General features: G+C 38.6%; 1 protein-coding gene across 2 annotated transcripts in view; it reads right to left on the bottom strand.

Annotated features, from left to right (window-relative positions):
• The window catches only part of C4BPA (complement component 4 binding protein alpha), a 29953-nt gene that overhangs the window by 10399 nt on the left and 4503 nt on the right, over positions 1-15051 (bottom strand). For both annotated transcript variants that reach the window (XM_038542011.1, XM_038542010.1), the window contains exons 2-7: positions 8627-8790; positions 7449-7634; positions 6513-6612; positions 3057-3142; positions 2471-2665; positions 648-830 (exon numbers count right to left, since the gene is read on the bottom strand). In XM_038542011.1, the coding sequence (XP_038397939.1) occupies positions 648-830; positions 2471-2665; positions 3057-3142; positions 6513-6612; positions 7449-7634; positions 8627-8786 (910 nt within the window). In that variant the 5' untranslated portion in view covers positions 8787-8790. The remainder of the gene's footprint in view (positions 1-647; positions 831-2470; positions 2666-3056; positions 3143-6512; positions 6613-7448; positions 7635-8626; positions 8791-15051) is intronic.

Raw genomic sequence — 15051 nt, 5'->3', positions numbered from 1 at the left:
GAAAAGACGTTACTGAGAATGCAACAGTGATCATCACCAAGCCCGTCCTATCAAAGGATGCTATGTGTTCATTGTGCAGCAACCCTCTTGCCATGGCTGATGCAGCAGCCACATCAAAAAACAAACTAGCACCAAGTTATCATTATCACTATTAACATAGTTTTTAATGATCCACATGGTTTATAGTTGCAGAGTGTCAGAATCATAGCTAGTCCATATAATATTTTTGTGGAAGTTAGAAAAAGGCATCTCCCCCACAGTCACTTTGCTATTTATCTTTCAAGTCACTTATCATAATGTAATGATTTTGATAGAACAAAACAGTTTCCTACTAACTGCAAGAAAATTATTGAAATAAATACACTAATCCACAATGTCTACAATGCTGATGTCTCCCTTTAGGGTTGGAGTGTTCACAATCTGTACAACTGTATACGGGAGCCTTTTGTGATATTATGTAAGTCCTTGCCCAGTGTACCGTAACCTTTCTTTTTTCCAACAACTAGAAAAAATAGACCCAATTACTGTTCTAAATTTAAATTTCTACTGTGGTTCATGTGAATTTAGGCATGCAAGTATGCCCCCACCAACATTTTCTGGGTCATTTAGATGCCAAACATTGAAATTCCTTCATGGTCCATACTTACTGAGCTCACAAGTGGGAGGAGGAGGATTCCATTCACCATCTTCTCCACAATAGATTAACTTGCTTCCCTTGAGAATATAACCTTCATTGCACTCAAATACCATGTTGTTTTGGTAATTATAGGTGGGTCTAAGTCCAGAGATTATTTTTCCATTTCTAACCTCTGGCCTAGAACAGATGATTTCTAAAGAATCACAAGAAAAGAGAAGTGGGTTGTCAAAGAGAAAGGGCAATAAGAATGGTACTTGCTATTGCTAATCCAGTTTCAACTATAACACAAAAGCCTCAAACAGTATATGTCAGGTAGATACAAGGAAAACTTTTTTTTTTAAGATTTTCTTTATTTATTCATGAAAGACACAGAGAGCCTGAGACACAGGCAGAGGGAAAAGGAGGCTCCTTGTGGGGACCCCGATGGGAACTCAATCCCAGGATCCCAGGATCACAACCTGAGCCAAAGGCTGACGCTCAACTGCTGAGCCATCCAGGTATCCACAAGGAAAAAATTTTAAAGCAAACATAATTGCAGCTTTTAAAAGCCGCGGTAAAATGAGGCCCCCTCATATTGGTTCTGTTATGATACGATTGTGAATAACTCCAGCTTACTCAAGGAAAACTTGCCCTATATAACCTAGAAGAAACACATCCCTCAAAGTCCTCAAATCCTCCGCTTACGGTGGCCTACTTTTCTGCATGATTTTGGTATGGGACAGTGGCCCATGGTAATGATATGGTGGTCATGAGGAGGAGGCAGCCAGGCATCAGCAATCGGTGCTCTCACAAAGAACCAACTGCCCACCAGCTACCATATCAGTCCTGCCACCCTGATTCGTCATGGCTAGGATTGAAGCTACCTCCGCTACTTGGCTAGATGGTTGCAACTAGTGTCTATGTGTTGAATTTTGTCCCACTTTGAATCGTTGTCCATTCTGTAGTCAGACTTGTCTTTCTGAAACGCAACACATTTACTTCCCTGGTTAAAGCCTTTCAATGTTCACCTTTGCTCCGAACTCCTCAGAGTGACACATGAGGCCCCTTCGTAACCTGCTATTTCAGTCTCTGCCATTTCCACCTCTTGCTGTCTGGATTCCTGGCATTTTGAATCGTTTGCAGTATCATGTTTTTTCATCCCCTGATTTGATCGTGTTCTATGGTGAATCAGAATTGTAAGGGATATCCCATAGGCACTTAGGAGCAAAGGAAGATGCCTCATATTAGCCAACTAACAATACACAATAGAGTTTCTAATTTAATTACCATTGGCATTGTTCTATAAGCACTTGAGATGGACATTATAACCACTAACCAATATTCCCACTTACTCTCCCTGAAGAGACAAAAGGCAATATTCCTCAGTTTCCTCAAGGTAGGGTCTACACATTATTAGTTTGGAACAAAAGGCTGTAAAGTGATAGGTGTTCACTTCAGACCAAAGCTCTTTTAGGGAGCCAGGGCATAATTTACTTTTCTCTCTTCACCTACTGAACAGATTTTGAAAGCACGTTTTGATGTGGAAAAACCACAAGATCAAAGTAACCTGGATTGCTAAGCTTCTCACTAAATTAACTTGTAGACTACAGCTGGCCCTGGATGAGCAGCAGACTCCATATGAATGAAAATCAACTTGTACTTTGCAAAGCCATGAGATATTGGTGCTGTTTGTTACTGCACACCAGTACATCATACACAAATATTGGTTGAGCAAATAAATGACTGTGTTGCAGCAATAATTCATCTTGGAATCATTCCCTTTCTCCCAACAAATTTACCTACCTTTTTCTTTTAAACAAACAGTTCAAACCAAAATTCATCACTCTGACTTACTTTTACAAATAGGAGGACCTGGGCTCCAGACACCTATTGTTTTATTTTCCACCATGCAAGAAATGGAGGCTTTGCCTAACATTGAGAAGTTGGGGTCACATCTGTAGGTGACAGACGAGCCATATGTGTAGAAATCTTCATCTCCACCACTGTGCTTCCCATTGTCAATGTTGGGAGGTGGCTCACATTTAGCAACTGAGGGTGAGTGAAGAAGAAATAATCAGGGCACCTAGTATCTATCGTGGCATCTAGCATTCATGATGAAAATTCTTTTTGTTTTAAAATTTTTATTTATTTATTCATAAGAGAGAGAGAGAGAAAGAGACAGAGAGAGAGAGACAGAGAGAGAGATGGAGGCAGAGGGAGAAGCAGGCTCCATGCAGGAAGGCTGATGGGGACTCAATCCCAAGACTCCAGGATCACGCCCTGGGCCAAAGGCAGGTGCTAAACCACTGAGCATACTGAGCCACCTGGGAATCCCCTAAAAATTCTAACAGAGGGTACAAGAAGCAACAAAGATGCACTAGAGTTTTATTTTCTAACATGGCTTAGGTTTACAGTTAAGTCAGAAAAAGTCTTTACTTACTTATACATAGTGGGAGAGGATCACTCCAATCAACTCCTTTATCTTGGATCTCACAATAACTAGTAGCTGGGCCAATTAAAATATATCTGAATGAGATAGTATTGAAGATTTTAATGAAATTCTTCTTATCCTAAATTAAGTTGAATAAAAGGGTCTGAACAAATGAACAGGTTATTCAATAGTAAAAAGGAAGAAAGAATGTTTTCCAGAGAACATTTGCCATTGAGCCTTCCATACAACTAAAACTTCATCATTGCAATGAGCTCTGTGTGTGTGTTCATTCCCTCTTATATTCTGGAATCTGTTATTGGGGAGCAGCTATATATTATGCATGGAGTTCATCCAGAGCTCAACCAGCACAATGTCGGGTAAAAGACTCATTTGAATGTGTTCCACAATTTTGTCTAAATGACAGTACCAGCCAGGTTACCAGCCCCAAACCCTCAGGCCCTCTGACATGCAGCCTCCCTCTGACTTCCAGATCTCACCTTCTCCAATATACCCTTAACTCCCCCATTCACGATCCCCATTTTTATGGCTCTTGGCAAATTCTAAGCCTTCTTCAGTTTGTCTTACTGCCCTCTGTGTATCATGGTAACAGAAAGAGCTTTGTCCGTATGTTTTAAAATGATAATCATCAAGGAATAAATGTACACTATGATTGAATACTATCTTCAGCAAACTAGAGCCCCTGGGATTTATTTAGTAATAACTTAAAGAAAAATGAACCTTTTAATAAGATACAAGACAGTGAGAATCAAGCATTTTTTTATCTTGAAATTTCTTAAAAATCTAAGTTTTCTAAACTACCCAGGAAACCAAGGGAAAGGTATGGTTTCCGGTTATTCCAGTAGGAACACTTCAGCATTCCAACAGCACTTCCCTTCTGAATCGTCTCACTTTCCATCTGGGGAGCCATACACAGTAAGAGATAAATAAGGATTCATGTGAGAAAACCAAACAAAAGGAAACAACATTAGAGGAAAATGTTAAACGCAGATGACAAGCAAAGGACAATCAACATATACTTAGTTGGAGAACCTGAAGAAGGAACACAAAACAGAACAAAACAGGTATTTTAAAATGTATTTCAAGTAAGCCTTAGAGAAATAAAATAATACTTAATCTACATTTGAAAATAGCAGTACATAGCAACAAAGTATTGAACTCAATGGCCTGTGTCAAAAAAACTAAAATTACTAAAGATCATTTTGAGTGAAAACCACATAAAATACACAAAGGAAGGGTACCCGGACTTCCCCTTTTCTTCCTGAATTCAGGAGATAAAACTCTCATGTGAAAGATGCTCTCCCTATACAGGAGGAAAAGAATAATCTTATCACCAGAGATGGGGAGGTGAAGCCAAGAGAAATCTGTACAAATAGACCTCGTCAAAATAACTCTTATCTTCCTGTAGCCCTCCCATGGATTTTTGTTCCTTTTCCACAATTGCTACTTTTGGTTCAATCTACTATATAAAGACTGTGGCCTAACCACTTTTTGGGTCTTAGTTTTCATGAAGGTTCCCATGTACATCAAAAATAAAATTTGTGTGCTTTTCTTCTGCTAATCTGCTTTATGTCAATTTAATTCTCAAGCCCAGTCAGAGACCCTAAGACCATAGAGGAAAAGTTTTCCCTTCCTTATACTAGCCTATTCTTGTCCAGGGAGATTCAACGTAAAAACAAACAAACAAACAAACAAACAAAAAATCTATTCTTCAAAAATTAAGTTAAACACTAATCCAGCACTGATTTTAAAATATGCCTAACTTCTTTAATATATAGAAAAATAAACAAGTACTGTCAGGAAATTTTTTAAAAAGCAATAAGGTGGAGTACTCAAATTGGGTATTAAAACATATTATAAAGCCTGAAATGTGTATATGAGTATGTAGACAAAATAATGGCATTGAATAGAACATATGCAGATACATACAAGATACATTTGAGAATTTAGTATAATATTAAAAAGCTTCCTCAAATCAGTGAACTGAAGATGGACTTTCGAGATAATGTGAAAGTCATATGGAAAAATATAGCCTAGGATATTTACCTTACACTGTAAATTATATATTGACTCCAAATGGATCAAAGCTTTAAACATTAAAAAAATATGAAAACATAAAAATAGCAGAAGAATTCTAGGCAAATAGTTTAAAATCCTGTGCTGGAGAAGGGCTTTTACATGAAGACCTAAGGGATGCCTGGGTGGCTCAGCAGTTGAGCGTCTGCCTTTGGTTCAAGGCATGATCCTGGAATCCTAGGATGGAGTCCCACATTGGGCTCCCTGCATGGAGCCTGCTTCTCCCTCTGCCTGTGTCTTTACCTCTCTGTGTGTGTGTCTCTCATGAATAAATAAACAAAATATTAAAAATAAATAAATAAATAAATAAAGAGCTAAAATCCAGAAGCCATTTTAAAAAGAGAATTTTATAAATTCGAAGCATAAAACAATTTTTCCCTGAAAAGAAAAAATGTATCAATAGCCAAGTCAAAAGAAAAATAATATACTCAACTCCTACCAGAAACAAGTCCTAAACCCTAATATGCATATATATATGTTCATGTATGTATGTATCTATCCTAGAAATTAATAAAAATTTCATGAAATTAATTGAAAAAATAGGCAAAGGATATGCCAAATAGTTCAAAAACTAATACAAATATCTCTTGAACACACAAAAAAATATGCTCAACCTCACTCATAATAAGAGAACTATACCTTGACAGTATACCATAAGATTTCATTTTTACCTCTTAAATTGGAAAATTTTTGAAAATTTCACATTTTCAAAAGATTGACAACACAGTTAGGAAAGTTTATGAAGACACAGATGTTTACATACTCTGTAAAACATTGTAACCTCTAAGGAGAGCAATTTGGCAAAAATCTTTCAAATTTTCAAATATGTGTACTCATTGACCCAGAAAACACACTCTAGAAATTTACCCTACTGATATAACTACATCTGTGCAAAATTATATATGTACAAAATGATGCATCAGAGCACCGATCAGAATAGCAAAACATTGGAAACATCTGTGGATCCATCAGATTGTTAATCCGCGACACATCACAGGATAACATTCTGTGAAGCTGTAAAGGCGAATCAGTGAGGTATTTCTATGCACAAATGCGATACGATGTCCTATGCATATTGATGAGTCAAAAATAAAGCAAGAATCAAAACTACACTTGTCATTGGAGAGGTGTAAAATAAAAACGTACTAATTTTTAGCTTGAATTTGTAAAAGCAAACACCAGAAAGATACATAAGAAACCAATAAAAGTGGATCCCTGTATAAGGACATGAAAGAATGGGGTGGATGGCAAGAGGGTAGAAGTGAGAATTCTCAGTGTATATGGTTTTACATCATTTTTACTTTTGAAAAATATGAGCTATTTATGAAAAATTAATTTAAAAGCATTGTATCTAGACGGCTTCACACTCACCCTTCTGAACAAACGAATTCCAAGTGTGATCCAAACAAGTGATCTGGCTTAGCTATCACTTGCCCATTTTGTAATTCTCCTGGGTTTTTGCATCGTCTCTCTGACAGAAAAATTAAAATGATAATTAGTGATTCCGAGTACTCACAGATAAGGCATTAGAAAAGAAGACCGAGTGATTATCTTCGACAGAGGCTTCCAGAAAGATCTGGAGGTTGAGATCCAAATTTATGTCTGATCCCGACTCACTGAATTTTTACTTTGGAGGATAAATGATTACAAAATTTGATCTCATGTTTTTCTGGTACATTTCACCAACAGTGAAAAACAGTTAAAACTCTGTGGTAATGGAGTCTGTGGTCCAGGACAGTAGGTCACTGTTCAGGGAGCTACGCTCCATTCCGGATCTGTGGTACGTACTTCATATTGAGGCATGCATGTCCTTGGTCGCAAAAGGGACAACACAAAGTGTAAATACCCTCACTGTTGGGAGGATATTACAGAATTTATTCTCAGCTGTAAGTGAATCACAGAATCTTCTCTCAAACATAGCAGATATTTTGGGTGAAGTTTCTTTGGAAACCACACTGCCTCTCTCTAGCTACATAACTTTTTGTAACTTTGGAGAGAATGAATCTGGGTCTCAAAATATTAAAATTCAATTTGTAGTTCATCTCAGAAGGAAGTGTTTAGTGAGTTACACTGTAAAGGATAAGCTTCTTTTTCACTGCAACTAGGTAATTCATAATTTCTGCTTTATTTGGTTTTTAGTTTATGCTTTTCCAAAAAGCAGCACATGTATGTACTTTGAGATCAGTGACTTAACAACGATGGTTTCTTAGTGATCAAAGATTCTCATCTGGTCATTCTCTTAATTCCTGAGACAACTTTGCAAAGAAAGGAAAAGTATAGGTAAGAAAAATAAATGTTCATACTTACTGGTACAGAATTCAGAGTAGTTCCATGTGTCATCCAGACAGGTAAGAGTCGAACTTTTATAACTAACCCTACCGTAGCCGGGACGGCAGGTGTATTTTACGGTAGCTCCAGGGTTGAAGTGTGTCTGATTTACCACAGTTGTCATTGGAAAAGCAAAGAGTAAATTTGGTGGAGGGCCACAATCTCCTGGAGAGTAAAAAGGACAAAGAGAGCCATCAGTTATGGCTTGAAACACACATCTTAATGTTTCAGTAGTATGATTTTCAGATCAAGGGCCATGCTTTTCTCCTCTAATTAAGAAAAATAACAACTCCTATTGTCCCCATTGTTCGACGAATCCAGTGAGTGATCACTAATGTCCATTTGCTGACAAATGATAATGATGAAAGGCAGAAATGTTTCATTCCCTTTCTACTGTAAATGAGATAATTTATCCAAAGGATGGCAGACATGATTTTATCTACCCATCAGATTCCTTCTATCTGCTGACCCAGAGATAGCTGGACAAAGCCAGTAGTTCCTACAATTTTCCTCAGTAGAAACATTATTTAATCAATAATAACATTATGTAAGATTGGTTGTCTTGGGAAAGGGAAACTAGGTGGCTGGGAGATGGATAAAAACCACATTTTTAATCTGCATCTTTTTGTATATGTTGGATGTTGAATGATGCAAAGGAAGATACATGGAGTCCTGGAAACATAAAGATTTTAATTCAGCTTTCCTTGCAAAAATTAAATAGGGGACTAAATTACCTTACAGGAGACCTAGGAGAAGTCTTTACTTATTTCTCCTCTCTATTCTGGATAGACCTAGAGGCAGTGAAAATTGTTCAGTTGGGCTGATAGATCCCACACACTTGTTTTAAGTCATGGTTGGGAGACAAATTGTTTTGGAAACTCCTGGAGGAGAAATGCTAGGGGGCATTCTAGAAATGCTAGGGGGCATTCTAGTCTAGAAAACTATCCCTTTTGTGGATAAAACAAATTCTCTCTACATCCCAAATAATTCCAAATCCGCTTAAATGCCAAATTCCAAACTCCTGGTGAAATAAACCTCTTGTTGCTGAAGGTGGCTTTTTACCAAAAGCTTAATCATCTGTTCATCTTAAAAGCAAATGGGTGGATGATCTTGAAAGTTTGTTGCTGATCTGAACTTATCTCTCTATTATTACTCACCAAGAACAGTAGCCAATAGAGCAGCGACCAAGGTCATTTGGAACAGAGTTGGATCAGAGACTTTCCATAACCTAGACAAGGGCCGAGCTGCCATTTTCTCATTTCTGTGAAGGATCCCATTTGGAGCTCTGAGGTGCTTGACCTGATGATTCCCCCACATTTTTCTGCCAAAAGAACTCAGTTTAATCAGCAGTCATTGATTCCTAGTTGTCATAAAGCATGAGGATAAATACTATGGGTACGGTCCACATCTTCAAGGAAATCATGGCCTGGAGTAGAAGGAAGCACATGCACATAAATGTTCCAACACAAGGCAGGGGGTGTCAGCCTTGGCTCAGAGGAGAGATGGGGAGGTGGTTGCTAAGAAGGGACAGATTATAGATGTGTCTGAATGGGACACAAGAGGCAGGTTTAGGAATGTATAGATGCTACCCTTTAGGGAATAAAGAACCACTGTTTTTCATTTTGGATTTTGTTTTCCCTTTGTGTTTTTAAGATTTTGTTTATTCATGAGAGATACACAGAGAGAGGGGCAGAGACACAGGCAGATGGAGAAGCAGGCTCCCTGTGGGGAGCCCAAGGGGGACTTGATCCCAGGATCCTGGAATCAGGACCTGAGCCAAAAGCAGATGCTCAACCACTGAGCCACCCAGGCATCCCTTTGTTTGCTTTTAAGCTAAGAAAGGACTCATGATTGCACTTTAAAAAGATCATTGTGAAATCAATCAATCAATCAATCAATCAATCAATCATTGTGGCAGATGTGTACCTGATAGACCACAGTAAACAAAGAGAAGAAACTGGACGGTTGAGGAAGAAGACTATTGCAATTGTCCAGGTGAGCCGCAGAGATGGTCCAAACCCAGAAAATGGCAGAGGAGGTGGAGAAGAGGGAACAAATTGGAGACAAAATAATAACAAAGGCAAGAAAATGATGAGATGGAGAAAAGGAGTCAAATCTTTAGAGTACTGAGAGTTCCTCATGACAACTGTCGACAGAGGCAATAGACATTCATGCAATTTGCAGTTTTAAGAGAATGGTTTATGGAGAGATACGTATATATGTATGTGTGTTATACATGCAGCTGTATAAAGAGAAAGAAAAATATTTATGACAAATTGTACTTTCATATTTGATCAGAAAATTTAAAGACTTCTTTATTTTTTTAATTTTTTAATTTTTTATTTTATAGAATCTTTTTTATATATAAATTTATTTTTTATTGGTGTTCAATTTGCCAACATATAGAATAACACCCAGTGCTCATCCCATCAAGTGCCCCCCTCAGTGCCCGTCACCCAGTCACCCCCACCCCCCGCCCACCTCCCCTTCCACCCCCGTAGTTCGTTTCCCAGAGTTACGAGTCTCTCATGTTCTGTCTCCCTTTCTGATATTTCCCACTCATTTTTTCTCTTTTCCCCTTTATTCCCTTTCACTATTTTTTATATTCCCCAAATGAATGAGACCATATAATGTTTGTCCTTCTCTGATTGACTTATTTCACTCAGCATAATACCCTCCAGTTCCATCCACATAAAGACTTCTTTAAAGCAAAATCACGAAGACCCCTTTTCACTGCCACTCCTGTTCCCTTTGGGAAAAACAATCTATCTTAAATTTACATTAGAAAGAGTCCTTGTCCTTAAAGGAATATTCAAAGTTAACTCCCAAAGAAATACTGAATTTCATTGTTTATTCTGATACCTGTTATAACCAGGCGATTCTCTATGCCCCATGTGTTCACAATTCATACGATGCGTGAATCTTTTGAGGGCCTTCAAAATTTCCCTCAAAGATGCTTCTGTCCCACATTTTACAGGAAGAGACAAGTTTCTAATGACTCTTCATACCATAGGGGTGGGCCTAACTTCTTCATTGAGTAATGACTCATTTGGTCTTATCTTTCTAAAATTCAGTTCTGCTAAAGCTATTCTTCCAAAGACTGTCAGTCTACCTTGACAGACACCCTGACCCCTGAGCTCTGGACGTGGCCACTAGGACAATTCCACCAAAAAAGAAGTTCAACCTGATGATCCACTTGCCAAATGCATTTGCTTACTAAAATATGTTTACAGAATCTGTACTGAATACCTTGATGTGGTCTAAAGAGGTGTTAGGAGTCAGGATCAGCATTTGGGGCCCTGACACACCTCCTTTCTTTTTTGTTTGCCCCCTTCCTCCTCTCCCAACCTCTGGACTCTCTTCCTCTTGCCTTAACAATCCAGATGAGATGGAAGACAGATGGGGATAAGGGTAGTTCCAGGTAGTGAAACCCAGTCCATTAAATCATCCATGAAATTTGCAAAATATAAATTTCTCCCATCCAATGAAAACTGTTATGAATTGTAAAACCTATAGAAATGAGTTTCTTTCCTTTTTTTATGAGTTCAGAGAGTTGGTATGGTTGCTGAATTTCAGTGAACTTGGAGAGATTTAAAAATATACCACTAAAAAATAGAGAATAATAAAAATATACCAATATAAAAATATACCAAAAATATACCATGTATTTTTTTAAAATTTCAAAATAAGCTGGAAACTGTTTTTAATTTTTTAAAAAATGAAGAAAACTAAAATAAAATAAAAATACCAATATATTGACATCATAGAATTTGACTGTAAAAACTCAAGAGGCTGATAGTATAAAGTGCAAATTGCCCATATGAATTGTTGCAGTTCTTATGTTCACAATAGAAGCATATACATTGTATATACTCAGGAAAATGAGTATATATACTCATATACTCAGTATAATATACTCCTGAGTATATTTATAAAAATATAGCCATAAGACTACATCCTTACTTTTAAGAATTGAAAAGAAATACTTAAAATGCTGCTACAAAGAACATATTCATTAGCTGTGTTCGAAGAGAATATATTTATAATCATTGAGTAGACTCAAAATGAGTATTTAAAATGATGTTCAGTAAGTTGATCATCTGATGAACTTAGCAAATTGATCTCAGCGAACTGATCCTTCAGGAGTTGGCATTCACTCAACTGGCTTCTGGCAAGGAGTTTTTCAGTTGTGTGGTATGAGCCCCCAGGGTTTGGCTGTGCTGGACAACCTGGAGCTCTCATAGTCCCAAACATTTTCCTGTAACGCACCCCTGCCCATATCACCTGCCCTCTTGTCCTTCTTCCCTCTCCAATTCCTACTCGTTCTGCCCGTCTTTTCTCCAGTGATTCCTCCTTTCCTCCTGGCCAGCCTTCATATTCTAATTACAACTCGGTGTTTATCATTTTTGTTCAGCTGTGGCCTATCACTGACATCTGAAGTCTGTCTTCAACTCTAGGCCATAAGGTCCTTGAAGTCAGAGGTGGGTTCCTACTTGCCTCTGCCCCACCTAGTACCTAGCACCCTGCCTCCCACAGTTAAGGCGCTCAATCCATGTCTGTTGAAGTTACATTCAAAAGCACCTAGTGATAAAATGCTTTGAAGAACAATAATACTGTTCCACGTCCATAGTTACTCTTAACAGCATTTGTTTTGTCAAGGTCAGATTTTAACTGACTTTAATAAGCAAGGCACACCTGTATCTTCATGAAAAAAGACCCCAGTGATTTTACTCTAAGCTCTTCCCCATCCTTAAACTGAAGCCATCAAATCCTCAGTCATTCACCAGAGGACAGTGAGGAGGGAAGGAATGGACAAAGACTAGTTCTCCTCCCTCCACAGGTTATAAAAGAGGAGAAAAGGCAGCCATCCATACAGACCCTGCATTGTGCTGAGGAATTCATGTCACTTGGCCTCACACTGAGGCCACAGACACAGTGCTGGAGACACAAGAGGAAACTATGTGGCCAGACCATGAAGCATGGACTCTGGAGTCAGATCCAGGCTATGTGGATTGAATCCTGGCTCCAGCAGATGGGAACCGGGTGTCCCTGGGCAGGATACTCCACTCCACTAAGCTTCAATTTCCTCCTTTATAAAATAGGAATGAGGAATATACACATCTCTCAGAACTGCTGAGAGCCACCTTGGCTCGGTGCACAGATGGCACACAGAAAACATTCAAAAGAAATGTCAGAGAAGAAAGTGAAGGGATTGGGACCATGTTCCAATCCCACCTGAAGTCAAAACATCATCATCAAAATGATGTATGTATGGGGCACCTGGGTGGCTCAGTCAGCCTCTGACTCTTGATTTTGGCTCAGGTCATGATCTTAGGGTCTTAAGATTGAGCCCAGAGTCGGGCTCTGTGCTCAGTGCAGTCTGCTTGCCTGTCTCCCTCTGCTGCTCCCCGTGCCTGGTCTCTCTCTCTCTCTCTCTCTCTCATAAATAAAAATAAAATTTAAAAAATTAGTGATGAAAATTACAATGACATTTGGCTGCATCACCAGGTACTTCAATTAAACTCCAGTGCAGAGGAAAGCCCACTGGACTTGGGCCAGAAGCCATCAGTTCGGTCTTCACCGTGGCCTTTGGCGATGGTGACATGCAGGGCCACCTGCAAAGCAGAGACTCTGGAGCCCAAAGGGGCCTGTCCTGGGGCTTCTTCTTCCCCCAGTTTTCACTGTCTTCCTGAGAGGAACTCGCGTAGTCCCATTGATATTGACCATCACCCATGAATCACTCACAGACCTCTGGGCCCAGCTGTCTTCTATAAGTGCAAGAACTTACAGGCTTCATAAACTCAGTTGTTAATAAAAATCTTACTTGACCCTATTCAGTCCCATACATAAATTTTGAGTCTTTGGGCCCACCTCCATTGATCTTGTCACTAGCAACTGGAATTCCAGTGTTTAGCTTTGAAATAGTGAACATTTCTAAAAATCAGTGAAAGAAATCCCAGCAAAGTAAGGAGAAGCTATTTTGTCTTCCCCTGTAGCTGCACAAAAGACGACATCCTCATCAAAACGATGACCTTGCAAATATTATTTCGGGACTTTAGAGATCATTGCTCTGCCACTTGAACAAAACTTTTCGATTATAGACTCCGGAAAAGTCTATCATTCTAACTGGTTATCTTCACAAATTACTTTTTTGTCTGGGATAATATTTAAATTACATTTCTGTTTTTGAGTGTGACAAATACCTGTGAGTGTTCTTTGCAAATCCAGAAATAGATGATTACAATTTTCATTTGTAATTCTGAAAGTAAATTCAAACTTGTCTCTTTGTTGGACTTCTCTCTCTCTCTTTCTTTAAAAGATTTTATTTGTTTAGTTATTTACTCATTTAGTGAGTGAGCTGTTTGAGTAGGAGGAGGGGTAGATGGAGAGGGAGAAAGAGAATCTCAAGCAGACTAGACTCGGGGCTCAAGCCCAAGACCATGAGATGAGGAGCTGAGCTTAAATCAAGAGTCTGATGCTTAACTAGCTGAGCTACTCAGGCATCTTGTTAGATTTCTTTTTTTAAAATATCAGCTTTATTGAGGTATAAGTGCCTAAACTGTGAGATATTTAAAGTGTATATCATGGTGATTTGACACAGGTACACCTAGTGAAAGGACTGCCTCCCTTTCAGCCACCCATTTTGTCAATGAACATGTCTATCACCTCAATATTTATCTTTTTTTGTGTGATAACATTTAAGTTCTACTCTCTTAGCAAATTTTAATTATACAGTACAGTGTTATCAAATATAGTCATCATGTTTTACATTAGATCCTCAGAACCTCTTTATCTTACAGATGAAAATTTGTATCCTTTTACCAAGCTCTCCCTATTCCCTACCCCCAACCCCTGGCAACCGATTGTTGAATTTCTTATTTAAGCAAAATCCTTTTTTTATTGTTTTTTACGCTTAAGGTATAATTTCCAAGGTTTACATCAGTTTTCTAACTGCATCATTAGTATCTCCCATGTACCTTGAATCCAATGTATCCCAAAGGAAACCCACTATCTTCTCTCCAACACACTTGACCTCTGTGTTTTCTGTCTGGGCTAAGGTAATCATCTCCATCCAGCCCCCCTGGACTAGAAACCTGAGCCATCCTGGCCTCCTCTCTCTTGCCCACCACTGCCCCCCATGTTCAGTCTCCAAGTCCCATTACGTTGGCCATAGCAGCACTAGAATCTGCACTCTTTCCTACACCCACCCCCCTTCCATAGTCTGGATTTATGTACTTATAATTTCCTTCACCCACCCTAGACCACCACTAAAGCCCCTAAACATTTGTAAACCAGCTTGTAGGCTGATTCCAAAAAAGCAATTTACTTAAAAACTCCAATGGTCCCAAATTCACTAGGTTTCCATACCTCTCCCAACCTTCCTCTGCTTCTACTCACTTGAAACACTGTGCCTTAACTTCGTGAAGGTTTCTATCTTTCTCAAACACATTCTGGATCTCTTTAAAGATTTTTTTAATTAATTAATTAATTTATTTATTTATTTATTTATTTATTTATGAGAAAGAATGCATGCGAGAGAGCACAAGTAGGCAAAGCAGCAGGCAGAGGGAGAGGGAGAAGC

The sequence above is a fragment of the Canis lupus genome, chromosome 7 (assembly GCF_011100685.1).
Source record: "Canis lupus familiaris isolate Mischka breed German Shepherd chromosome 7, alternate assembly UU_Cfam_GSD_1.0, whole genome shotgun sequence".
Taxonomy (NCBI): domain Eukaryota; kingdom Metazoa; phylum Chordata; class Mammalia; order Carnivora; family Canidae; genus Canis; species Canis lupus.
This window is presented reverse-complemented; position numbering and strand designations above follow the sequence as displayed.